We start from the raw sequence: 27,444 nt of genomic DNA on the forward strand, positions 1-27,444 counted from the left end.
GAGAGCAATTATCTCACAAATCTTTAAAAATAGTTTCTAAATCCATTCACTGTGAACCTGTTCCACCCCTCCAACCAAGCCAAAAAAACCGTGTAGCTGACCTGATAGTTTCACACAATATCACATCTCCGTTACAGAATGCAATGGCTTATTGTTGATTTTCATCCTTGCTCTGATTGGTGTGCCCTGTGTAGGATAGCTGATTTATGCACAGATGCAATGGTGGATGAGGCCAGAATCCATCCCTTTGTATGCAAGGACTTGCTCCCAGCTTACACTCTAGGGTCTGAAAAAATATAATTAAACCAAAACTCATTTCCCACCTCTTTGGGGCCCTTTAATCAATCAAGTTACCATCTTACTTCCCTGAACATGTCTTCTGAGTCTCTTTCAGGAGGAGGCTGGATACTGTCCTCCTTATAACTTAGTGACAAAAGTGCTGGACAACATCTCTGAAAACCCAAACACTCTGATGGTTTCCTGGCTCGCCAACACAGTACCTAGCAAAATCTCTCCCCTTCACCCTGTTCAGCTGTGATGTGACAAGGACACCTTCCAACAACGATGCATAAACAAAGGGATAGGCCAATAATACTAGAACCATCATGGTTTATTGACTTGCAGGCCTGCCCTCCCAGCAATAGCACCTCCTGCTGATTTGTTTTTCACTGTATGTTACACTGACATAAGATCAAATGCAATTATGAGATTGAACCAAAAGGTCTAATTCTTTAAAATCAGGCCCCCTGTTCTGTACCTTTCACAAATGAATGGCAGTTTGGAATAAGCTACACCGTACCCATGACAGGTAGTAAATGGCACTGCACAGTTAACACAGCTGTACTGCACACCACACCTTACAGGGAATTGTAACATACAAGGGATTTGCGTTCAAGTTAACACCAGGTGGAGGTCCAAAGGGCACAGACAGGACACGGAGAACTGTTTGCAGGACAAATGAAGCAGCACCATATTCATTTCTGAAATGGAGGTACAGCCTGCAGCAACTGCGGGTGCCAGCACAGGAACCTGGAGACTACAGCTATCTTGAGCCAAATCTCTTCCTCTTGGCTAAAGATGAAGCATGCATGTTGGGTCTCTATGTGCTACAGCTCCATGTGAAAGATGGGGCAGCTGCCAACTGTATTGTGAAACTGTATGGGTCACACAATTGGACCACCCATGCAATGTGTGTGTGTACACACACACACACCTGTCAGGGACGGTCTAAATAATACTTAATCCTGCCATGAGTGCAAGGGACTGGACTAGGTGACCTCTGAAGGTCCATTCCGGTCCCATGATTCTATAGTATGGGCCAAGTTCAAGCTAGGATGGGTGGCCCACGCACACACTTCCACTCCAAATGCTGTTTGGCTTTTCTATCTTTGGGATATTTTCATGCTTTCCTTTCCTTTCCTAAAGCAGAGCAGAGAAAAAGATATCAGAAATTAGGGAAAAAATAACTAACATTCAATGTAAAGATACAATTTCAAGCTCCTTTGCTAATAATACTGGTTGAAAATATAGGGGGATTTGAGCAGGGGGGATAGATGAGCGCATGGCACAAGAGTCACTTGTTTTATAAATGTAACAGAAATCATGCATTACATGCCAATGATGAAAGAATTAAGTCTTTATCCACCAAGGGGAGGACAACAGACTTTCTGACAAACTCAAAACTACTGAATGCTAGTAAGTACCGCAATCCCACTGAAATCAGATATTGCCAGAGTAATGTAGAACATTAAACCGCGCTTATAAGGGGAAACTTGTGCTTAGCAGAGGGTAAATTCAATGCTGGAAGCCATAACGTTTCCCTGGATACAATACAGTATTTGGTAGGGGGAGAATTTGTATCCAAAAAAGCTGAGAGTTAAGAACAGTGGCACAACTCGCAGTAGGAGGATTCATCAGACCGTTTTGTCTGTTATAGGGCACATTGCATCCTTCCTTCTCTGTGGAGACTGTACAAATTCCAAACCGTTCATAAGACACCGTTCAATGAAAACCAAATGAATTGCACCAATGGGAAGAAAAAGAGAAAAACCATGCAGCATCCCTAATATGTAACATGGGAGGCATTATAGACAACACTTGTGTGCAGTCCAGTCTGAATACACTGTTAGACTCTCCCGTAGTGCAGAATCCATTGGCATTTTGAACTGTCTGCAAAGAGCAGATTCGCAAAATTAAAAACAAGGGGCTCCTTCTGATTAGGTAATTTTAAAAAGTTTTTAGAAACTTTCAAAATGTGCCTTTGAAAGAATCACACCCATTCCCCCTGGAACCGAAAATGGGAATCCACTCCCGCTTATCACTGCCACAATCATGTTTTGTCTTCAGAGAGGCTTCCATTTCTCCTTCCTATTCCTCTTCTTCCTCCTCTTCCTCTTCTTCATCATCATCCTCATCATGGCAATGTGTGATTTCCTGAGGAGTCTGGGGGAAGAGGTTAGGGGGTTTAATCTCACTGACTGACCGGGTCAGTTGATGCCGTTTGTAGTCGGAATCTTTGAAATCCACCGAGGTGCGGTTGCGTGTAGCCAGAGGTGACTCCTTTTCATTAATGTCAACATGAATGTGCTCCACCGTCGATTCATGTGGCATCTATACAAAAACGAGAGGGAGGATTGGACCTGTCTTAACTGTCCCAGGAGAAATGCGTCTGTAACAGATGCTCTCATTATTTCTCCAATATATGCAGATACTAGTGAAAAGCAAAGCATCTGAAGTTTGTTAAGTATGCTGTACTGACATGGAACCCCTGTGAGTGTGACCAGAGAGACAGGCCCCACCATCCTGTGCTTGTAGCATTACAGAACTAATACAAAAATGCAGGCATGCATGGGGGCTTTGGGCTGAAGCTGACCCTAGAGAAATAGTTTTCACTACTCTTTGAAGCACATAACTCCTTACAGAAGAAGATCGATGACTTTTCATGCTATCCATTCAAAACAAATTGGCCTGTTATCACCTGAAGCTTCCTGAGATAGCACAAGCCGGTGACATTGACATCAATATTAACATCAACATCAGTACTGAGGGCCAATAATTAGTCCCATTACAGCTTATGGGACTCCCCCATAGGAAAGCCAGTGTGGAGGACAGCAAAACTGGTAACTAGATCCAGTGTTATCCCTCTGTATGTCTTCTCGCATCACTGCATGCATCCCCAACTCTGTGCTGTTCCAGATGTGATTCTGAGGATGAGCCCCATGTCCTTTATTCTAAGCACCAGTATTTTTCTTTTATAATTCCTCCTATCCCCACTGAGCAGCCATCATTACTGTCTCTGGCTGCGAAGGTGGACAGCTTCTAGGGGCGGCCAATGTCATCCTAGCAAGAGTCCATCACCCTCCACTAAAAAGCTTAGACACCTCCATAACGAGCTTAAGCGCCTCCAAGCCATAATAGGAGAATGTGAGTTTCCTCTCTCTTCTGCACTACAGTAATGATATCCCCGAGTCCTTAACAGTGTTTCTCTGGTTCTGCCAACACCACTCACTAAACAGTTCTAATGGCATTTGCCTGTCAGGACCGCTGCTGGTTTCTCAGTGGGTTACAACTCACCAATACGTGGGCAGCTCTGAAGAGGTAGCTGAACGGATAGTACAGGAGGTTGATGAAAGATGCTGCATAGAGATCTGCATAACGCATCACCTGGCTGGCAAAGAGGGTCTGTCGTGAGCCGCTACGGAACAGGCTTCCCATCATCCCGTAGCACATGTCCATGTCGTGAGTCACTTTCTACAAGCAAAAGGCAGATTAAATGCTCTGGCTGGACAGAGAGCAATGCAAACTCAAACAGAGAGACTGGGAAAAGATTGTCACGTAACTGGGACATTCTGAGTTCCTGGGCTGCTCAGATTCTGCAGGGGTTCAGAATAGAGAGGCACTTAACAGGCTGTGTGTGTTCTAATAGCGAGACCCCACAGAGTCCATATTCATATCTAATGCGGGGGAAGCTGTACTGGAATCAATGACATTTCGTCATAGCTGCAGCCATCCTACCAGGCTGTGATGTCATCTGAACAGGGTTTGCCTGATCAGTAGATGGGAAACTTCCAGGGGACACCAAGAATGCTGCAGGAAGTGGTGACAGAAAGCCAGTAGGTGGCCCATCTGAATCAATATGGAATCAATGCCCCAGAATGGTACCAAGGGGCACTATGCTTCTGCAAGTGCCACCTTTAGATCAGGCATAAAACCAAGGTCTTGACCATGGCATTCTTCCCAACAGTGCACATGCTACCCCAATGTCCTGGCCAAATTCCAACTGGGGTAATAACCTTCTGTCTACCTAAAGCTCCTTTTTAATTTCAGTTGAGTGGGATATACTTTACTTCCCTGCTTAAGAAAGCTATTGTGTAATGCTGCTGTGAGGTAAGCATGCTGTAAGCTGCTGCATTCCACCCCAAAGGTGGCTGCATTTTAGTGCTGAGGAAAGTGATCCCAGTATATGGTTGTGTATCAGACTGTAAAGCACTTTGGGATCCTTCAGTGTGGAAAGGTGTTTTTATAATTGATACCTTAATACGTCTCTGGATGGAACTGATGTCAGGCCGTTCGTTGCTGCTACTGTCCAAATGTCTGATTATAGAAGAAAAATTACACAACATTGTTTGAAAATGTTTAGGAAACTACGAGACTTAGGGGTGTGGTATTTTTTGGTTAGGAAGAAATAGAGGAAAGAAGGCTAGCTTTGTGGGTAGAACCCAGGATTATTAAGATCCAGGACTCCTGAGATCAACGCCTGATTGTAACACAGACTCATTGTGTGACCTTGAATAAGTCATAGCCATTGCATGCCTCAGTTTCCCCATGTGTAAAAAGGGGATACTGCTTACTTAACTTACAGGGGATTTGTTGGGATTCATTATCTAATATTTGCAAAAGTGCATTAAGATCCTCAAATGGCAGCTGCTATGTGGTGTAGGGAAACTATTATTATTATTATATGAACGTTGGAATACTCACTTGTACAGCTCCGCCAAGAAAATGTCCAGACTCTGCAGCTCTTCAAAAAGGGCTGAATAATTCCAGAAGAGAGAAGAAAGAGGGTTAGAGTGCTAAAACTGAAGAAGTGCCAAAAGCAAAAGCATCACATTTCCAGCTCTTCTCATAGGAGGCAGCTGTGGCCAGGAATGGAAAATAAAGCAGAGTGCACAGCTGCTAGGGCTGACGTGCTGAGAAACAGGTGTTTCAGATAAAGAGATGGTTCAGATAAAGAGTTGAATGCACACTGTGGAGGCCAGGCAGGGACCAAGACTTGTTTTCTGGGACTGATCCCTCTTGCTTTAGGGCCCAGACCTCCATGTTTTATATAAGTTCTTTGACATCAGTGGGCAATTTGGTGAGTAGGGCTGCAGGACTGGGCCATTAAAGTGGTTCTACACTGAAGGCAGTTTGGTCCTGTGTTGTGATTCCTGCCACTGTCTGCAGCTGAATGGAACGAAGCTGGGTCTCAAATAAATGAAGTGAAAAATAGAAAAACAAATGAACAAACAAGCTAAATGAAATGAAAACTGGAATGCTGTGAAGGCTGACAGCAGAGGGAGGTGACCCCACTAGTCCAATACTGCAATTAATGCCACGCTAATTCCTCTATAATACTGGTGAGCTGCTGTGTTCCAGCATGGGAGAATCTTTGGCTTATCCTAGGGATTAAACATGGGAGCTACTTTCACCTCAGACATCCCCCTGCTCTGACCTCACACCCCACCTATCACCTGCCTTCCCTGTCCTCATCTGCCCTGCAACTTTACATCATGAATAAGTACACTAAGTCTCTTAAGCTTTTTAGAGCACAGCTGTTCTGCTGTTACTCTGCAGTGACACAATTAAACACAACAAATGAGATCCTCATTGCTACTGCCCTACAAGCAGCTCACCAGCGAAGGGGCTAGCCCAGTGACAGGGGAGATCTGTTAGTGCTCGAGCCTCAGGATGGGATTCAGGCATCACTTTGACACAGATGCCAATGGAGGAAGAGACGTGCATGAGGAAGTGAGCTGCAGAAAGCAGCCCTCACTCTTAATTAACTGGAACTCCCTACAGAGAGGGACCACATCAGTGGATCAGACACCATGATAAGAAGAATATAATCTGCTAACATACTTTTTAATGAATAACAAGCCATCTTCTAACAGGGCTTTTGAGAAGTGACTGTGTGATGGAGGGACGTACTGATCCAGTCAGTGAAAGAGGTATGGCTTATTAGGAAAAAATTACATGGGTTTGGAACACTTTACCCCATCAGATCGCAGCTTCTATCTATGCCATGTAGAGCTTATTTTAATATACAATGCAGCTGGAAATCACTGTGTCCAAATGCAAAAGGCCTAGATCCATCCTCGCTAAGAGATGACAGTGTTACCAACAGTCAGGACTGTGGTCTGAAAGGCTGAGCAAGTATTCCAATCCTTTCCCTCGGGTAACAGGACTGCATCAGCCCCTAACACAGATCCCAAAAGCAAGGGGAAGATCTCAGGAAAAAAAACAAACAAAAGCAGATGCACACTGTCACAGAGCCCCTCCAAACCTTGCCCCAGCTTTTCCCCTTGACAACATACAAACAATACAACCTTGAAAAAACAGCGCTAAAATCTCCCCCCAGTTACACCTGACCAGCCCCAGTGAGGTCAATGTTGCTGCACCAGTGAAGTGACAGCAAAGTGGTTGCCTAGTTTCATACAGCTTTTGTCAGTCCAGACATGCAGCTCCTGGGCTAGTTCGGGAATCACCAGGAAGGTCCTCCAACCCTGACGTTTCTTGGACTTTAGGATGTCTCCAAAGATGTGGTCTCCAATGTATAAAATGTCTTTGCCCTTAGCCCCCAGCAAGTCACAGATTGTATCTGAGGAACCTGCGAGGGAATAAAAACAGGGTGGGTCAGCAATTGTGATCCGCAGGGGAAGATTTCTCACATTTCAGACACTCACAACTCAGGCACATGCCTGTCACTGCAGTGCAAAAACAAGTGTCCAGTAATTGCAGCTACTCACAGAGCATACACTGACAGCCAAGACACAGGGAGCTGTGGGCTACAGACACAGCAAGTTGGCTCTCTCTTCCCAGAAACCATCTTTGCCAAATGTATTGTCTCTGCTGGGCCAGAAAGCAGCATTCTTCAGGGGTCTCCCCAAAGCCCCAGTCTGCTCCATATTAGCACATCACAACAGTAGCCAAGCACTTGCAACTATTTGCACCACAGGAATGCCTGCACAAAGTGCTCTGTGCTGTGGGCAGTATGTGGGGTGGTCAGTAGGGGCTCTCATCTTCCCCTGAAGTGAATGAGCCAGATCCTTTTCATGTGTCAGAAGAGCTGCGTAAGCCATCACCCTCATTCCCATTGCCCTTCCTTTGAAGCAACATGTGAATGGGAGCAGAGGATTTGGGGTGCACCTGGCAAGTGGCTGAGCCTGGCATTGCAGTATGAAAACAGCTGAGAACTCCTGGCCAAGTCCCAAGTGTGTTAAACCAGCCACAGCTCTGCCATGCCCTTTAAAATCCTTGCACAACACTGGATGATGAGCAGATCCACCAGGTTACACTGAAGGACTTGCCTATCAGAAACACTACCACCGATTAACCTGACAACCCCCGATTATGCCAGTAGGGTGAGAAGCTAAATCTCTGTTTAGGCTCGTTATACAATACACATGAGATTGCTCTTGCTTTACCACCAGAATAGACGATGCCATGCTGCAGAGGCCCTGTGTAGGTACCAATCTTCAACTTGCCAGTAACCTGTCCAGAAGAGGAAAGAAATAACTTTAGTGACAGGCAACTGGTGTAGTGGATCTTTTCTGTCCAGTTTTTCCTAATTCTTCCTTCTCTTGGACCCCTGCCTCTCCCTGGGAGACTGGAGGCAGCTTTCACTCACATGGAGGGGTTTTGTGTTTCACTCTTCTCAAAATACACTTGGTTGTATTCTAATTTAGCCAGGAAGGACTAAGTTCTGCCCGTGACACACACAACTCTGATAGCAATGTGGCTGACCGAGTGTAACGAAAAGCAAACTCCAGCCCAATGCCTTCCATGAATTTCAGTGCAGAGTCCAATCTAGAAAAGTTCCAGTTCCAGTTCCTGTTCCAAGCTGCCTAAAGAAACCATGTGGGTAAGTGTGCAGTACTTACAGTGTCCACTTGACGCAATACTGTGCCTTCTCCAAAGAAGAGGGGTTTTCGTGCATCCACGAGGATTAGATCAAAGTATGACTGCCACGGCTGATGAGAGCTCCCAGGCTAGGGAAGGAAGAAACAAGAACCATAAAAGCATCAGCTGCCTTCAGCCTCTTCTTCTCAAATCACTTATACATTTTATGATACAAGGTCCTACATTTATTGCACCTTTCATTCTGAAGGATCCCAGAACACTTTCATAAACTATATATCGAGGAATCACTTCACACACTGCAGAAATGCAGCCACCTCTGGGTCCAACATGACAGCAATTTAACATCATCAAGAAACACTACAGTTTAGAGGAGAAAGCAAAAAATACTGCATCCAAGAGAAATTCCACTGCAGAGGAATTTAGGAAAGCAGATTATAAATAAACCACAGTGGAATCTGACTGGGGCTGATACTGATAATCCTGCAAGAAGTGCAATGGAATAGTTCCTGAAAAGGAATCTATATATTTTTTGTCAAATGGGTAAATCCAATAGGATAGTGCCCTTAGCACCATTCTGTGGTAATGGTTCAGAAGGGAAAGTACTGAATTACCAGCACCACTTCCTGAAGCATTTTACTTTCCTTGGAGGTTTCCATCCAGTACTGACTAAGTCCAGCCTGGTTTGGGAGACTGATGACATAGGCTGAGATGGAATGACTGCACTGAACATGTAAGATAATAGATCAGCTGTTGCAGTGAAGGATACTGTAAATTACATAGCTGCCAGTTTGCATATAAAGGTGACATCCTGCATAGATCCATGCTCACTGGATTATTCTGAGGAAGAGCTCTGTGAAGCTCAAAAGCTTGTCTCTTCCACCAACTGAAGTTGGTCCAATAAAAAAGACATTATCTCACTCACATGGTCTCTCATATCTTAGGACCAACACAACTACAGCCACACTGCACACACTGGATTCTTGTGAAGTCAGTATCTGGCTTTGTGAACATTCTCAAAGATGGTAGGAAACAGCCTGGACTCCTACCCACATGTAACCGCTCTGTACCAAAGCCACGCATCAGAGGCACAAGCACCCATCAGCATTTATCTATGCTGCACACCTTTCTCTGAAGTTTGCTGAAATCAGCCGGGAGGGTGGGATGTAGGCAGGGGTTACCGACAGTCCCTAGCTGGTATTCTCAAGGATGGGAAGTATTTTTAGTGAGTGAAGGGTGCTCGTTATGAAAATAACCCCTGCTTGAATTTATCGACCTTCACAGCACGGCGCAAAGGCACATATTATGAGTCAAAAGATTTTTCTGACTATAGATCGTCACTGAGGAGGTGGCAGCAGTTCAGAGATGAGGCTGTTTGTTTCATTTACTGTGGGGAGTTTAATTTAGCAAATTGGTTTTCAGTTGTGACATGTGCTCAGGTGCAGTGTTGACAGGCACATGAAAATAATTAAGTAACTCCATGAAACAGGAGCTGAGCCATGCATTGTGTGACTGACAAAGTAATCAATTAAGCTGAATGTACTAAGCAGACAAAGGTTTGGAGCTCCTAACTGTTTTACATTTAAACATTTCAGGGCCTACCTCTGCCCTCACTTGTACCAGTGTAAATCAGGACTAACATGACTGAAGTCAGTTGAGTCACACCAGTGGGATCAGTATTAGGCCCTAGATATTCCTTTCCATTTACAAAGCCTTTTTGTGCTCCAATAAGATTTCTTATTGGCATCTAAACTTTGTCAGTTTCATACTGATCTTGACTGCAAAATGCAACATTATTAGATTATGTTATTATTAAGGATTTTTGTTTTAAAACAGCTGACATCATCTCTCTCTAAATGTTCTATTTCTATTTGAATTTGATCCTATGTTAATAAGGAAACTAAGCAGCAACTAGAACAGGAATACTTGTAGCACCTTAGTGATTAACAAATTTATTTGAGCATAAACTTTCGTGGGCTACAGCCCACTTCATCGGATGCATGCAGTGGAAAATACAGTAGGAAGATATATATATATATACACACAGAGAACATGAAACAATGGGTGTTGCCATACACACTCTAATGAGAGTGATCAGTTAAGGTGAGCTATCACTCTCGTTAGAGTGTGTATGGTAACACCCATTGTTTCATGTTCTGTGTGTGTACCTATCTAGCCAGCTAGCTATCTTCCTACTGTATTTTCCACTGCATGCATCCGATGAAGTGGACTGTAACCCACGAAAGCTTATGCTCAAATAAATCTGTTAGGGTTTGGCTACACTTGCAGGTGTACAGTGCTGGGAGTTAAAGCTGTCTTCGTACAGCTGTGTAGGGAAAGCGCTGCAGTGTGACCACACTGACAGCTACCAGCACTGCAGTGTGGCCACATTTGCAGCAGTGTTGGGAATGGTGCATTATGGGCAGCTATCCCAGCATTCAAGTGGCTGCAACGTGCTTTTCAAAAGACAGGGGTGGGGTGGAGTGTGACAAGGAGTGTGGGGGAGAGTGGATTTTTGGAGCCGACACTGTGTCAGCAGCTGCCTTGCAAATTCCGACCACTTCCCCCACCCCTCTCTCATTCACTCTTAAATGCAAATAGCCTTCAGACCAGATAAGCAGCTACTCCTACGGACTCCCTCCCACCCGCAGTGCTGTTTCTCTGCTCAAGCAAACACTAGCTGTGGACATTCCCTGCCTGCCTCTGCTTGAGCAAACAATTGCTGTGTTTGTTTTTTAGATAAGTAGCTCTGGGAGCCCGAGTTCACAACAAAACAAAGAGAGGCATCATAACAAAACAAAGAGAGTTCTTTAGTTAAAAGCATTATGGGAAAATTCCGGAGGTCAGTTACAGCGTAGTAAGATTAATCACTGTTTACTCTGGCACTCCGTTCTCTTTATTCCTCTCGTCCATGTGGAGTACAACCAGCGCTGTAGCCAGGGAGATACAGAGCTGTATGTGCCTTGCCAGTGTGGACGGGGAGTAAGTTGCAGCGCTGTAAAGCCATTACCAGCACTGCAACTCTCCAGTGTAGCCAAGGCCTTAGTCTCTAAGGTGCCACAAGTACTCCTGTTCTTTTTGTGGATACAGACTAACACAGCTGCTACTCTGTAAATAGCAACTGTGTTTTAACTATACCTGCTAATCCTCATGCAGTCTATGAACCAGGATTACAATCCAATAATGCTACACAGAGATAATTATGTGCATTGATTTCTAGTAAAACAGCAGTCCTGGAGTCACATACCTTTGGTCCATGTGAAAAATCAAACAAATAAGTCATAATTTTCTGAAAGACAAAATTAGAAATGATTTACAGGACTTTAAAATATACATTTGTGTAGTTTATAACAACATACTTCTCAGTCTCCACCTTTTCAGACTACAGAACTTTTTTAGTTTCACAATTTACTGCCAGTTTTGGCATTAGATTTATTGCAATTTGGGAACAAAATTAATAAAACATCAGTTGGAGTTAAAACAGTAATTTTTCTAATCAAAGAATAGATTTGCCCTCAAAATCTGCACACTACTTCAAATATATTTTTGAGATCTTTACAATGATCTGTAAGCTTTCTATGCATAATAATGCTGTGATATCTTGCGATTTCCCAGGACTTTCAACAAACGCCTTGCACCACTAAAAAGAGGTAATTTCCAGCTTCTCTCCACTCGGATAAAGCACCAATTTCTAGCCCTCTAGCCTTGATGGTTCAAAAGTTATTGGACTGTCACTTGATCCCAGATTCAGGATTGTCTGATGCCTTCATGTATGCATCAGAACAGTTTGATTATAGGGAAAGTTTTGCATTTTCGGAGCGACTGGTTTTAAAAATAACAATACTTTGCATTTATTCAGCACTTTTCATGTGCTGAGAGACTGAGACACAGATGAGGTAACTGACTTGTCCCAGGTCATGCCATAAATTAGTATCAGAGTTTTAAAGCCCAGTCCTCTGCTTTAATCCCTAAATCATACTACCTCTCACTCAGGAAGTATATATAATACACTCAACGTTGTCATAGTGAAACCAGAAAACGTATGAAAATGAATATCCATTTTTTCTTCGTTAAATTCTACGCAAATCCAAGTATTTCAGCAGCACTTACATCTGTGTATTTATAGTCACTGTTTGTGGCAAGAAACACCTTTCCAACCTCATTCATGCGGCTCAGCAATAATGGCATTTTCCCCTAAAACGACATACAAGGATTACAGACACTTTACCACTGGAAAAAACAAGGCTCAGTTAAAATCATGCTTGCAAGACAACACATTTTAAACTGGCAACAGCATCAGGAAAACTTCCTTGCATGTGGAAATGAAAAGAGTGGAACAAATGTAAATAGGAATCACGAACTGTGTCCACGGGTGCTAGCGGACCCTGAGCTCCCCATGAGGATATTAAATAGTTTAGTGGCACTTCATACACTGTAGCATGCTCACCCACTACCAGCTCCACTTCAGACAGCCTAGATGTGGCCCCGTGGGCTCCTGGTAAATTACCAAAATGAGCCCTTTGGTAGAAGGTTTGAACACCCACGTCTACAGGTAGGGATGTGTCATAATTCAAACACCAAAGTTAGAGTGAGTTTGAGGCTGGAGCTGTTTTTATTAACAAGTTATAAATCCTAATTCAGCCTAATCCTACCCCAAAACAGAAGTTTCCAAAGCAGTTTGCAGACAGGTAACTAGACTGGTTAATTACTTTAAAATGAAACATTGCAGGCAGGCAATAAGTCCATAATGTGGACTGGCTGGTATCAGTACTTTAAACCAAATGACATTCAGATAAGTTTTACTATACATGGGGCCTACTCATGGAGACTGACTGCGGAATGCTCACTTGCAGCTCACACGCTTCCTTCAAAGGCAGTCCCAAAGTAGGAAGGAATGCACAGTTTCAGCTTTCCTAGGTCAGACATTGCACTCACTTTGGAGGGATGTCTGGAGAGATTGGAAGGTTTCTTGAAATTTCCCCTCCCCCTCATGCCTCTTTCAATGGCTGGCTATATCAATACTTCTGTCTGGAAAAGATGTCAGCCTCTTCTGAAGCTGAGGTCAAGAGAGCCGCATCACTGTGGTTTATGATGCTAACAGAACAGCCAGGTAAAAGAAACAGTCCCCTTCCCCACCAGTAGAGTCTGCATGTGCCTCACCAACACCATCACCACCATAATGTGTTAAATTCTCCTCTAGCTTTTATAATCTGTTTAATAGATGTGTGGATGAAAACTAAGCCATGTGGATTACTGGGTTGGGACACAGGCCGGGTCTGAACTTCCCACTTTGTCTTTGGTTATTACAGGAGAAACCACGCTTATCAGTTTTCTAATTCAGTAAAACAAATCAACAGGTTTACTCCTTCCCCCTCCTTCCTGCCTGTGTTCTCAGTACAGTATGTCGCACAGCACAGCAAAGTAACTCCACACTTACATCTTTCACCACATACTTCTCCAGGTTCTCAAGTGTCTTTTCCTTGAGGGTTCCCTGAAATAGAAATAACAGAACTCCATGAGATGCTGGGCTTAACAATCTAACACACATCAGATTATCTCCAACTTCCATGCTGTCAAAGCCCTGTAAAAATACAAACCAGTAATGAATCTGAACAGGTGACTCAGAGAGAGAGCATGAGCTATCACAAATCCTATGAGCCATGCAGTCCCCTACTCTGGTGGTAATTTTAGAGGTGAATATTCCACTTTAAGACCATTTCAACCCTTTCAGGAAAGAATGTGATAGAAACAGAAACTAATATAGGTTGCCATACCAGGTCAGACCATTGATCTCCTACTGAAGCTCTATGGTCACTGCTGGAGACAGAAGGCAAAACCACCACAAAGCACCTGGTCAATTGTGCAAAACTCTATATGAAAAATTCCCTTCTGAATCTTGTAGAAACCAGATGACAACCTGAAGCATAAAATGTGATCAAATAATATGAAAGTGCTCCATCCTACTCATTATGGGACTCTTCCTGGGGTTAAGGGGAGCAGAATCAGGCCTTCAGCTGCCATATTTACAAACGTTATTGATCAGGAAATCAAAATAGCATAGGTATATATGTTTGTGCATATAAAATCGGGTTGCCCGACTATGAAATTCTCCAACCTGCACAAACAGATTCCTAACAGCATGAAGCAATTAATACTCTAGAGTAGATATACACTAAAATCAATATTGCAAAAATTAATAGTCTACAACTTCAATACATGGTATAAAATGCAAATACAGTTCATGGGCAATCTTTAAATCACTCGTTAATTATAGCTAAGGAAAATGAGGATTGGATGAGATAGGACTGAAGGACTCTCCTGTCTAATGAGAGAGATAATCATTGTCCCAAAGGGTATAGTCCTGCACCATTCACATATCTGGTCACTAAATGGCAAAACAAGTTTCTTTTACAGGGATATAGTCACATGTTAACTGCTTCCATTTCAAAGAGTTAAAGACAGGTGTAGCTCAATTAATGACCAATAAAAAATCCCAAGGAGTTCCAATCACCTGGTAATGAACCCAGTCAACAGCATCTCTGACATCCTGGAACATACTCCTGAAGGACATAAAGAGATCTCCATCTTTAAACCCCTTTTCACAGCTATGAGGAGAAAGAAGGGAGATCAGATATGTTAGATAAAGAACAGCAGCCAGTAAGAAGTGTGCATGTGCCACAGGACCCCTGTGACTAAGGAGCAACCAGGGAGACAAGATAGTGCAATATATCTGACAGACAAAGCTCGTATTACCAACTTGTATTCATTGTTTCCTCTTTTATTCCTTCATGTGTGCTGGAATTGAGAGAATGCCCCGTAAATAGTTTCCAGTTAACAGGGTCTATTTGAACAGACCTGGTATATATAGCAGCATGAGAGGTGTTTGTTACGCAAACGTGCTATTCATTCAGAACTTCAGGAAGCAGATTCCTGTCTCTGGATCATGCACCAGCAATGTGGTATTTCAGGTTTTTGTGACTGGGACTCTAGTCTCTCCCTCCTGACACTAATGGAATGGTAAGTACATAATGATTAAGGACGTGGAAAGATTTCCATTTTAGGAGTGATTGATAGACTGGGACTATGGTTTAAACAGCTGATAAATGAGAGGACAGGATAGAGGTATACAAAAAGATGAACGTAATAAGATAAATTAAGTGTTCTTTCATAACCCAAGAAAAAGGAGATATTCAATGAAATTCAAAGTCAACACGTTTAACACTGTTAAAAAGGTAATGTTGCTTTTTTATATCACAGTGCATAATTATCCTGTGGAACTCACCACCACAATATACCACTGAGGCCAAGATTTTACATAAGATAGATTCAAAAAAGAATTTTATACTATATATAAAACTTCATGCCTTGGGGCATAAACCAATCATTAACAGATGCGGATTAAGAAGAAACTCTATTATGGGCAAATTAGTCCATAATTGTCCATTAAAGGGTACTGGCCATTTTCAGAGATAGGATACTGGACACTGATCTGATCTAGAATGGCAATTTCTGTGTCCCTAGGCAAAACTGTATATGTGTTTAACCTTTACTTTCCAAGAGGGTAATATCTGGTATCACTTCATAGCATGTGAATCATTCATGCAGCTGCATCCAGGTTAAAGTTTAAAATGTAACCTATCATTTTAAACATACACCTCTTTGCAAGCCCATGTAAATATTGATATTCTAGCCCCCCAAAATCCCATATGTCTCAACGTTCCTTTTCTAAACCAAAAAGCATTGACAGCACAGCACTCATGGGCAACTCCACGGTAACAGGTGCTGATGCACATACATGATGGAGGAAAAAGAAAACAAGTACATTTCCTGCCTCAAAAAGCTTGCTATGAAAAGTAAATAAAAAATTACTATAAAAATTTGGGAAATGTATCCTTTAAAAGTTATTAAAACCATACTTAGTATTTTAGACAATTCTCTCATTAAATGAATCTGTTGTTTTTTTTAAATCAAACCCATGTCATTAGCATATTTCACTTTTGAGTGAACGAGGTTCTTAACCATGAAAATGTTAAAACTACTATAAGGGGAACCTAAGTGGCTCTGGTAATTGGCCTTGGGAGTTTTGCCTCTAGGTTACTGGTTCAAATAAAAGTCTAACTGATAGACATTGAAAATAGACATCTGAGGGCTGTTTGGTGGCCACTGTGTTTGTAGTAAGTTTGTGGTCTCAGATCACAAACTTCCATGACATCAAATCTCCAACTCATTTGGCATTATTTGTTGGAGTCTTAGCTGAGGCGCCAAGAACAGAGTGGAAATGGAAACTAACCATTCACTCGGTTTGTATCTAGAGGTTGTTTCTCCACAGCAAAGTTGTGGCAACCAGTGCATTGAGACAGGTACACAGTATGGGGGAAGAGCTGCATTGCCAATGTCTTTACTGCATCCAATTGGTCTAAGCCTTCAGTCTCCAGAGATGTTAATAGACACTTCACATCAGCACGGAATTCACTTTTATATTAAACAGCTGAAGAGGATTGATCTTAGCCCCAGTGATGTCAATGGAAAGATTCACATTGACATTAGTGGGAGATTGGGCCTCGGTAGAGCAGCTTTGTGCTGTACCCTGCATCCATTATTTAAAACATATATTCAAGACTGCACTATACCATTAGTTTTATAAAATCAGGCAGCAACCTTACCTAGAATACCTGTCACAGTTAGTAAAGAAATCTACTAGGCAAGCCAACAGGTAGGTCTCTGCAAAGAAACAAAACAGAAATTTAAAACAAGAGAAACATCATAAATTAAAATAACTTTTGGGGTAGGAGTCTGGAGGAAGAGAGGTGTTCATGTAACTCAAAGCACACCAGCGTAGGTCCCAATCTGCTGTCAGGAACTCAATGGCAAAACCCTCATTCATTTCCATGATGAAGGATCAAGCCCTACAGTAGCTAACTACAGGTTTCAGAGTAGCAGCCGTGTTAGTCTGTATCCGCAAAAAGAACAGGAGTACCTGGTAGATTGAACAGCGTGTTCAGAATGTAAAATCTCTCTGTGTCATCCCTTTGAATAAATTTATTTGGGTACTGCTCCCGAGTTTCTGGCCTGAAAAACAAGACAGTAAAGGGAAAAACTGAATAGAACAATAGCATACTCTATAGTTCTTAGAATCTGATCATTAAAGGGCCAGTTAACTCAAGATTCCCTCAAGCCTTAAACAACACCTAGTTTTACCATGCTGAAGGGGAAATTAACAGTGTGTTGGTGACACAAAAGTAAAAACAGAATCCACTTCACATTCCATAGCTGTGTTGGCTCTAGCAGGGCAAAAATATCCATGGTTGGTCAGTAAAGTGAACAAATCTGACACAGGGAAGCAGAATAGTTGAGACCACAGCCTTACCTTAATCCCTGAGCTGATAGCCAGGGGATACTTAAATCCACTGCATTTTCATTGTTTGTTTAAACTAATTAAACTTTCCCCTAGTTTTCATGTGTTTTTTTTAAACACCAACATGGAGCTTTCATCAGCAATGTGCAAGGCTGTTATGCTGCAGGCTACAGTGAGGCTCTTTGCAATTAAACAGCAGGGTGGCAATGTTAAAAAAAGTAATTATTCTCATTCTCTTAAAAGATACTTTTTAAGTGATCGCTGCCAGAATCATGCTATTTGCATTCAAAGCATCCATTATATACATAGCAGGACCAAACTCAGGGCACATTTACACCTATCCAACTCCACTGGAGTCTGTGAAGACTACATAAACGTATGAAAGCTTTGAGCACACATTTGATCTTTCATTTTTTAAGGTTTCTACTTCCTACTGCAGAGACTTGCTAGCTGAGATGAATTTATGAGAAGGCCTGTCTGATGGCCTCTGGGATTCCTGTTCAGTTGCTACTGAACTTAACTGTTCCTCCATTCCATCAACTCTAGCCTCATATTATGGATTTGAGAATTTATTTGGTCAAATTTTGCATCTAGCACTGCACTCCCCCATTTTCTTATTTAAATTTTCTACTCATAGAGGTAAGAAGAATGCTAACAGCTAATGGGGACTGCAGAAAATTACACACAGCTTTACTATTAGAATCATAGAAGATTACGGTTGGAAGAGACCTCAGGAGGTCATCTAGTCCAACCCCCTGCTCAAAGCAGAACCAACACTAAGGTAAATCATCCCAGCCAGGGCTTTGTCAAGCCTGACCTTAAAAACCTCTAAGGAAGGAGATTTCACCACCTCCCTAGGTAACTCATTCCAGTGCTTCACCACCCTCCTAGTGAAATAGTTTTTTCTAATATCCAACCTAGACCTCCCCCATTGCAACTTGAGACCATTACTCCTTGTTCTGTCATCTGGTACCACTGAGAACAGACGAGCTCCATCCTCTTTGGAACCCCCCTTCAGGTTGTTGAAGTCTGCTATCAAATCCCCTCTCACCTCTTCTCTTTTCCAGACTAAATAATCTCAGTTCCCTCAGCCTCTCCTCATAAATCATGTGCTCCAGCCTCCTAATCATTTTTGTTGCCCTCCACTGGACACCTTCCAATTTGTCCACCTCCTTTCTGTAGTGGAGGGCCCAAAACTGGACACAATACTCCAGATGTGGCCTCACCAGTGCCAATAAACGGGAATAATCACTTCCCTCCATCGGCTGACAATGCTCCTACTAACTAATGCAGCCAGATATGCTGTTAGCTTTCTTGGCAACAAGTGCACACTGTTGATTCATATCCAGCTTCTCGTCCACTGTAATCCCCAGGTCCTTTTCTGCAGAACTGACGCTTACCCAGTCAGTCCCCAGCCTGTAGCAATGCATAGGATTTTTCCGCCCTAAGGGCAGGACTCTGGACTTTTCCTCATTGAACCTCATCAGATTTCTTTTGGCCCAATCCTCCAATTTGTCTAGGTCACTCTGGACCCTATCCCTACCCTCCAGCATATCTACCTCTCCCCCCAGCTTAGTGTCATCCGCAAACTTGTTGAGAGTGCAATCCATCCCATTCTCCAGATCATTAATAAAGAAGTTGAACAAAACTGGCTCCAGGACTGACCCCTGGGGCATTCCACTTGATACCATCTGCCAATAGACATCGAGCCATTGATCACAAGCCGTTGAGCCCTATGATCTAGCCAGCTTTCTATCCAACTTATAGTCCATTCATCCAGCCCATACTACTTTAACTTGCTGACAAGAATGCCGTGGGAGACCATATCAAAAGCTTTGCTAAAGTTAAGGTATATCATGTCCACCGCTTTCCTCATATCCACAGAGCCAGTTATTTCATCATAGAAGGCAATCTGGCTTGTCAGGCATGACTTGTCCTTGGTGAATCCATGTTGACTGTTCCTGATCACCTTCCTCTCCCCCAAGTGCTTCAAAACGGATTCCTTGAGGACCTGCTCCATGATTTTTCCAGGGACTGAAGTTAGGCTGACTGGTCTATAATTCTCTGGATTCTCCTTTTTCCCTTTTTTAAAGATGGGCTCTATATTTGCCTTTTTCCAATTGTCCGGGATCTCCCCCAATTGCCACGAGTTTTCAGAGATAATGGCCAATGGCTCTGCAATCACATCAGCCAACTCCCTCAGCACCCTCGGATGCATTGCATCTGGCCCCATGGACTTGTGCATGTCCAGCTTTTCTAAATAGTCCTTAACCTGTTCTCTCATCACTGAGGGCTGCTGACCTCCTCCCCAAAACGGGCTGCCCAGTGCAGCAGTCTGGGAGTGACTTTGCTGCAAAGACTGAGGCAAAAAAAGCATTTAGTACATCAGCTTTTCCCACATCATCTGTCACTAGGTTGCCTCCCCAATTCAATAAGGGTCCCACACTTTCCCTGACCCCCTTCTTGTTGCTAACATACCTGTATACATACCTTCCTGATTACAGTCCTGCATGCTCACGCAATATTTTTATATTCCTCCCTAGTCATCTGTCTGAGTTTCCACTTCTTGTAAACTTCCTTTTTGTGTTTAAGCTCACTGAAGATTTCTCTGTTAAGCCAAGCTGGTCACCTGCCATATTTGCTAGTCTTTCTGCACATCGGGATGGTTTGTTCCTGGCCCCTCAATAAGGCTTCTTTAAAATACAGCCAGCTCTCCAGGACTCCTTTCCCCCTCATATTAGCCTCCCAGGGGATCCTGCCCATCAGTTCCCTGAGGGAGTCAAGGTCTGCTTTTCTGAAGTCCAAGGTCCATATTCTGCTGCTCTGCTTTCTTCCCATTGACCTAAACCATAAGCTACAATAATTCAGCTCCTAGGCTACTTCAATCCTTCACCTCTCTCAAGCAAAGACTGATGAGCAGAACCATATGCAGTTGTTCATGCGATGCAGATTTCTGCCTGTTCCAGAAAGGGCTGACACAATTGAATTATTTTACCTGATGACAGGATGCTGAAACTGAACTATGCCAGCACACGTAAAAAGCCCCACACACTGCTCTGTAGACTCTTCCCCATACCATGTCCTATCTTATTTCCAGTGCTCTAGAAAATATAGGCCTCTGTACTGCACTGATTTTTCCCTAGACTTTGAAATATCATTAACTTCAGAACACTCACAATTTCTTATATATAAACAGACCCTATAAAAATATAAAAGCAGCATCTCTTTATAAACCAATTGTCTGCTATTCCGTATGGTTTATTAAGCCATTTGTCAAGCCAGAACCAATGACCAGTGAATGGCCAGGTTGTCAGTACTCACCCTCTCACAAAGTTAAAGCCATGTGTACACACTAGGAGGTTCCCATAGGCATCGACTTTCAACAGGTTTCCATAAAGTGTATCAAACACCAGACCTCTGTCAAGGAAGGAATTTAAGATGTGAAATCAGAAACATACTGAGGAGTGACCAAATATACCACACGCAGAGCAGGAATCAAAAATCAGCTTGAGTGTGCTTATTTGAAGTAGAATGTTTGAGCCAATTCTTATGTCCCATCCAAAACAGATGTGAACACTGGGGGTGAGGTTGTGCTGATCCAGTCCTAATCTATCCTTCTGTCTGGCTGTGGGACCACCCTCCCCACCCCCAGCACTGCAAGGTTGAAATGTATAATTGACCTGCTCTCTATGGATCTTAAAACAGGATCATTTTACTTAGAAAGCTTAGCTATACGTTCATCAGGAAAGATGTGTAGCTTTCTACACAAGGTCAAGAATTTGGCTCTCGCCTGCCCTAGTGATTCCCTGAGAATTCTACTGGGCTGCAATGGGGAGCTGATTGAGGGAAGCAACTTCTCCAGTACTGTGCATCTCTCTGTTGCATTTAGGCAAGCCAGACATAGCATGTCACAGCTGCAAAAAATGCTGTGCCATTCCCCACTACCGATTTAAGGGCTCTCTCTTTCCTGCCAAAACCACATTACATGTTTCTGCTCATTTATCTAGTCACTAGCCTTTAGGAAAAGGAGATGCCATGACTGCTGAAAACAGTGAGATTCTTCAAGACTGATTGGTAGTAAGGCTGCTGTCAGTTGTCCTCACATGGGCAACCCTTCTTGGTCCTCCCCATGAAGGAGGAGTGAATTCACTGAACATGCTCAACGTAACCTTCCTGACAGCTTCATTACAGGCCATCTTCCTATTATGAAAAAAGAACAGGAGTACTTGTGGCACCTTAGAGACTAACAAATTTATTTGAGCATAAGCTTTTGTGGGCTAAAACCCACTTCATCAGATGCATGCAGTGGAAGATACAGTAGGAAAATATATATACACAGAGAACATGAAAAAATGGGTGCTGCCATGCCAACTGTAACGAGGGTAATTAATTAAGGTGAGCTATTATCAGCAGAAGAAAAAAAAAACTTTTGTAGTGATAATCAGGATGGCCCATTCCAACCATTCTGCAGAGTTGGAATTAATTTGCAAACTAGACACCATTAAATTATGCTTGAATAAAGACTGGCAGTGGATGGGTCATTACACAAAGTAAAACTGGTTTCCCATGTTAATCTTTCCTCCCTACTGTTACTCACACCTTCTTGTCAACTGTTGGAAATGGGCATCCTGATTATCACTACAAAAGTTTTTTTTCTTATGCTGATAACAGCTCACCTAATAGCTCACCTTAATTAATTATCCTTGTTACAGTTGGCATGGCAGCACCCATTTTTTCATGTTCTCTGTGTATATATATTTTCCTACTGTATTTTCCACTGCATGCATCCGATGAAGTGGGTTTTAGCCCACGAAAGCTTATGCTCAAATAAATGTGTTAGTCTCTAAGGTGCCACATGTACTCCTCATTCTTTTTGCTGATACAGACTAACACGGCTACCACTCTGAAACCTTCCTGTTATGGACATGGGAATGTGTGGCAGCAGGCTCGGTGCAGCTCAAGGCAGGAGGAATGAAAGGAAAGGAGCTGCCAGACTGACAACTGGAGCTCATCAGCCACAGTCCCACTGCCTACATTTTGATAAACAATCCATAGAAACTGCCACAGAAGCCAGTAAGACTAGGTCCAGCAAAGGCATGAATGGAAACAACTTTAAAGGTTTTAGGGACACATCAGATTAAAAACCGCCAATCAAACACAAACTTCCATATCTCTGCTACTAAGAGACTCTGAAAAGTGTCAGAATTTTAGAAATTAAATGTACTTTGCACCAATATTTGCAGGCATATTTTCTGCATTTCATTCAGTTTGGACAATTAAACTTAACTAGTCCAGTTTTATTTTTCTTCACAGTCAGTTTCACTTTCAGGACATCTCTTGTGCATGAGGACATTGCTGCAATGTTTGAGTTTCCAACACCATGCAGGAATACTTTATTTCAAAATAATTAAAATATAATAATTTATGCAACATTCCTGCAGGCTCATATTCTGTAAAAATTCATTCTCACAAAACCTAGATTTTAAGTAAAATTTCACATGTTGCTTTAATGTTCTTGCTTTATAGATATTTTGAACAACTTTTTCAGCAGGCCTCTTTTACATCACTCTCATTCTTTGCTGGCATGTCTGTTTGTGCAAAAATTGTGCACAAGTGAAGTCAGTCACTGCAAGTCAATTGGGTATGTTTACCCAAGTTCTGTGCACAACTGCAGGCTTAAAAGGTGCCCTCTGAAAACTTGAAATGTCATGCCTATGAACTTCACAGAACAAACATTCAAAGCCACAAGTAGACTGGATCAGTATCTCTTAGTTATTTACCTGGTAGGGAAAGAAGGATCATAGACAAAACTGAGTAGCTCCTGAGGGTATCCAATGGAAACCAGTCTTTCTACGGTCAGGTCAAATCCAAGAGATTCATACTCAGGGGACTTATACACTGTACCAAGATAAGATTCCAGTTAGAAAATACAAAAATAGCTCATAGTTAAACAAGGCAGTTAAAAATAATTTTTCCATTCTCCCTCCTCCCTCTTCCACACTACAACACTCAGTTCTGTCATTATTTTCCTTCTCTATTTCAAGTTCACTTGCTCCACTGCTTACAGTGATCATGGAATTAGATCATGCTAGAGGCCTTTTGCAGAATGGAAGTGCAGTTCATATTTCAGCAGCAGAAGGCACCAGATGAAATATAAAAGTCAGCACATCAGAGCTCTTTGCCTCAGAGGAAATATATTCCAAACAGCATCTCCCTCTCCTCCCCCACCCCCCGTACACACCTCTTAGAGGCAGAGAATCTGAAATTCTTTACTGCTGTTACACCTGTTACTCTGGGCACAATTCCATAGCCTAATATTAGTGTCAGAAATTCAGCTAGGAAGTATTTATAAGTGCTGTGGGCTATGATGGCTTCCACAGAAGATACAGTAATCAGGTCAGCATATACTTCGTTAATAAAACTATATGGTACTGTAGAAATCTGTCAGATGTTACCTTCTTGCATCAAAATATTATTCTTTTAAACCAGTTTATTATTTTAATATTTCATTTATAAAATATACCTTAGCTCAATACAGGGAAAATGTACTTATTTAACAATTTCATTCAATGATCGTTTGATGGCTTCACTGTATTTCTGTGAACCGTATGTTGAGGTTTGCTGCATGGAAACTGTCACTCTCACAGAATCTGGCCCCAAGATGCACTGAGGTCAAATAATTCCCATCACAGCTGAGATGTATATTTATGTGGGTCCCACTGTACTAATGATTTGGAGGCTGCAAATGTGTGTGTCATACATACGTGCTATTTGCATGGTAAGCTCTTCAGAACACATACATGCTTTTCTGTGAGATGCCTAGCACCTCTGTGGGAGTCATAAAAAAATGCTAAAAATAAATATATTTACAATCCCCAAAAAATTAGTACAGGTAAGAAAATATGCTGTGGAAAAGAGAGACCAAGTCAGAGAGGAGAAAACTTATATGTGAAACTACTGAAAAAAGGTGGAAGAGGAGGAAGATCATGAAGGAAAATCAGGGTGTCAGACAGGACAGATTATAGATTATTGTGACTCATGAGAAATCACATATGTAGAACTGAGCAACATGATTTTTGGTTTCCAGGGGGAAAAAACTGGTCACTTTCTAACCGAAAATGAATTTTTTTTCCTCGACTAAATGAAAAACCAAAAAAAAATTGTTCTGGTCAAATTAAATGCTAATTCAAACTGACATTTTCAAAATAAAATGTGGAGTGGATCTGACATTTTCAAAATGAGTTATGATATTTCCAAAATTTCTGTTTTCAGGTTTTACTTGGCCAAAACTATTGCCAAATTTGACCCAAATTCACAAATAGTTTCAGTTCCCCCCGAAAACTGCATTTGTCAGTGAATTTACTATTTGCCAAAAAGATTTGCCCAGCTCTATAGTAACATATGTCACCCCAAGTATTATCTGACTGACAGAAATCTAAGGGTTCACTATTATTTTTAACAAAGGCCTATTATCACTTAGAAAAGCAACAATTCATTGTAAGTTGAACACACTTATAATACCAACTTACTTAGTAGTAAAGGATACCTAAAAGTAATAATGTAGTTAACAAAATCTTCAAGCTTTTACTATACTAATGGTAAACATATAATAAAGTTATATGACATTTGCTGCATGGGGCCTTCTCAGTGCAATAGAAACAGAAAGGTTGATTGTGTTGTGGGTGAGAATGAGGGGCAGAAATAACTAATATAAATAAGAGAGCACAGGATTGTGCAGGAAATCCTAGGGCGTGATCTAGAGTGCTAGTGAGCAAAAGGAGGTCAGAATAGAAAGAGCACAGTAAAGATCATGAAAGATCAGAGTCTAGAAAAAATGAATTCCCTTGAGGAAGAGCTGCTAAAGGCAAATTACTGAAGGAAACCTAAGAAATATACCTTCATGTATTGTAGATGGGTAAGACAGATGCCCCGAGTTCCCGTTTATTAAAGCAGCATGGGATAAGGACATGCTGAGTTATTCACAGGGGCAGTACTTGAGGGGGTTTGTGGGGGCTATAGTCATCCCAAAATTTGCCTTAGCCCCCACCCAGTAGCCGCCTCTCCCAGTTGCTGGCTGTGGTGGTTCCTTCAGAGTTGGGCACCCAGCCAACAGCCGCTGCGCTCCGGCCGCCCAGCTTTGAAGGCACAGCGGAAAGAGCTGTGGCTGCTGGCCAGGCTCCCAGCAGCAGACACACTCACTTCTTCCCCAGATTCACTCGCTCTCACTTCTCCCTGTTTAGCGCAGCCTGCAAACAGCAACAGCCAGCGGAAACAGACTGGTACCTGAAGACCTCACACACACCTGATCTGCAGAGAGGAGGCTTTAGCCATTGGGCTAGACCGGAGGAAAATCATCATCATCTTCCATTCGGTCCCTTTGTGCTCAGGGATCCCCTGAAAGATTTACAGCCCTGGCTGTGCTGCAGAGATTAGCACAGTCAACTCCTTCGCTGATGCTAGCCTTGGCCAGAGATGTACAGCAGGCAGTACAGAGGCTGTGAGCCCCATTTTTATACTTAAGTCTCTCCATTTTGGGGAAGCTGATCGACGGCTGGCGGGACGCAGGGAGAGCTTGCCTGATGCTAGAGGTGGCCGTGCCTGAGTAGGTCTCCACTGAGCTGGGGTGGGGGGACAGGGAGCCTGTTTGCTGGTGTCTCTGGCTCAGACGTGGGAGTTGCTACTGCACTGAACAAGCATCAGGCTCCTGAATGCTCAGCTTAGAGACAGCGTGATGACACACTCACTCATGAACGTGCAGTCTCTCACACACACTCCCAACACACACCCACAGTCTCCCACGCACTCCCCCCAACGCACACATGCGCACAGTCTCTCTCACACACTACTCCACCAAATACACTCTCCCAACACACACAGTTTCACTCAGTCTCCCGTGCATGCGCGCGCGCACACACACACACACAAATTGTAAAATTATAATGTGGTATGAAACTTGGGTTGGGAAGCACCTCCCGAAATAGCACTCCTGAGGTGGTTGCTGACTGGTGGTGAGGCTTGCCAGAGCATTGTTCGGCTGCAGCCAGCCAGCCCTGGGGAGCAAGCTCAGATCTGCGATGTTCAGCTTGCCTTGTGGGGCTGGATTTATCTGATGAGTCAAGGGCCTTCCTCCCTGCCTGGTTCGCATCCCTAGCATGCAGCTCCCTGCCACAGTGCCTGCTGCAGCTGCACATGCAGGACAGGGCGGGGTCTGGGTAACACTTCCCAGTGCTTAGTTAACCCTCTCTAGCACTGAGGCCCCCTGCTCCAGACTGACCACAGTATCAGTTGTTGTATTACGGCTCTGAGTCTCCAAATCTTCCAAATCTCCTACTTTGCTTATTTCACAGGCTAGACGAAGTTTCAAACCGATGTGTCTGTATATATTTTTATTGCTCTTTGAGGATAACAGATAAATCACACATTTAAGTGCGTATTGTTAAAAAATAAATGTGTGCGCCCACAAGATGTATAGCGCAGCCTCCCCCACATTTTCTATCTACCCCACCTCAGCTCCCTCCCTGCCCCCACCCCCACCAGGAAGAAGCTGGAGCCCTCCTAGTTCTTCGCATAGACCATATAAATTTTTTTTTTTTTTTTTTCACACTGCTGTGCAATTTCTCCTTGGTAATCTGGCCAAATTCCCAAGGAAACTGATTTCTTTCTCTATACAGAACTTTACCATTCCCTTCTTCTAAAAACCCTGTTGCATTATGTTGCTGCTATCAGAACAGTTTGTTAAAAGCCTCTCTCTCTCACCAACAGAAGTTGGTCCAATAAAAGATATCACCTCACCAACTTTGTGTCTCTAGTATCCTGAGACCGATACGGCTATAATAGCACTTCAGACATGAGCAGTTGTCATTTCTGGAGCCCAGAGATGACTGTAGTGACCCCTACATACACATGTACAATCTGAAGAGTACTCTGGGATCCCTTTTAGATAAACAGAAAGGATTTACAATCAATCCCAG

At 42.8% G+C, this 27,444-nt stretch overlaps 1 protein-coding gene across 6 annotated transcripts in view; it reads right to left on the reverse strand.

Annotated features, from left to right (window-relative positions):
- Positions 1–589: 589 nt before the first annotated feature.
- NT5C2 (5'-nucleotidase, cytosolic II) overlaps positions 590–27,444 on the reverse strand; it is an 88,963-nt gene continuing 62,108 nt past the window's right edge. For 4 of the 6 annotated variants that reach the window (XM_030569494.1, XM_030569495.1, XM_030569496.1 and 1 more), the window contains 15 exons: positions 23,254–23,371; positions 20,795–20,890; positions 17,096–17,187; positions 16,782–16,839; positions 14,630–14,723; positions 13,556–13,609; positions 12,229–12,312; positions 11,366–11,407; positions 8,142–8,249; positions 7,686–7,752; positions 6,698–6,868; positions 4,981–5,032; positions 4,533–4,593; positions 3,574–3,750; positions 590–2,610 (listed from right to left, as the gene is read on the reverse strand). In XM_030569494.1, coding sequence (XP_030425354.1) covers positions 2,368–2,610; positions 3,574–3,750; positions 4,533–4,593; positions 4,981–5,032; positions 6,698–6,868; positions 7,686–7,752; positions 8,142–8,249; positions 11,366–11,407; positions 12,229–12,312; positions 13,556–13,609; positions 14,630–14,723; positions 16,782–16,839; positions 17,096–17,187; positions 20,795–20,890; positions 23,254–23,371 — 1,517 coding nt within the window. In that variant the 3' untranslated portion in view covers positions 590–2,367. Of the gene's footprint in view, positions 2,611–3,573; positions 3,751–4,532; positions 4,594–4,980; positions 5,033–6,697; positions 6,869–7,685; positions 7,753–8,141; positions 8,250–11,365; positions 11,408–12,228; positions 12,313–13,555; positions 13,610–14,629; positions 14,724–14,871; positions 14,963–16,781; positions 16,840–17,095; positions 17,188–20,794; positions 20,891–23,253; positions 23,372–27,444 lie in introns of those variants that run through there. The other 2 variants (XM_030569498.1, XM_030569499.1) reach the window with 2 other exon arrangements.

The sequence above is a fragment of the Gopherus evgoodei genome, chromosome 7 (assembly GCF_007399415.2).
Source record: "Gopherus evgoodei ecotype Sinaloan lineage chromosome 7, rGopEvg1_v1.p, whole genome shotgun sequence".
Lineage (NCBI taxonomy): Eukaryota > Metazoa > Chordata > Testudines > Testudinidae > Gopherus > Gopherus evgoodei.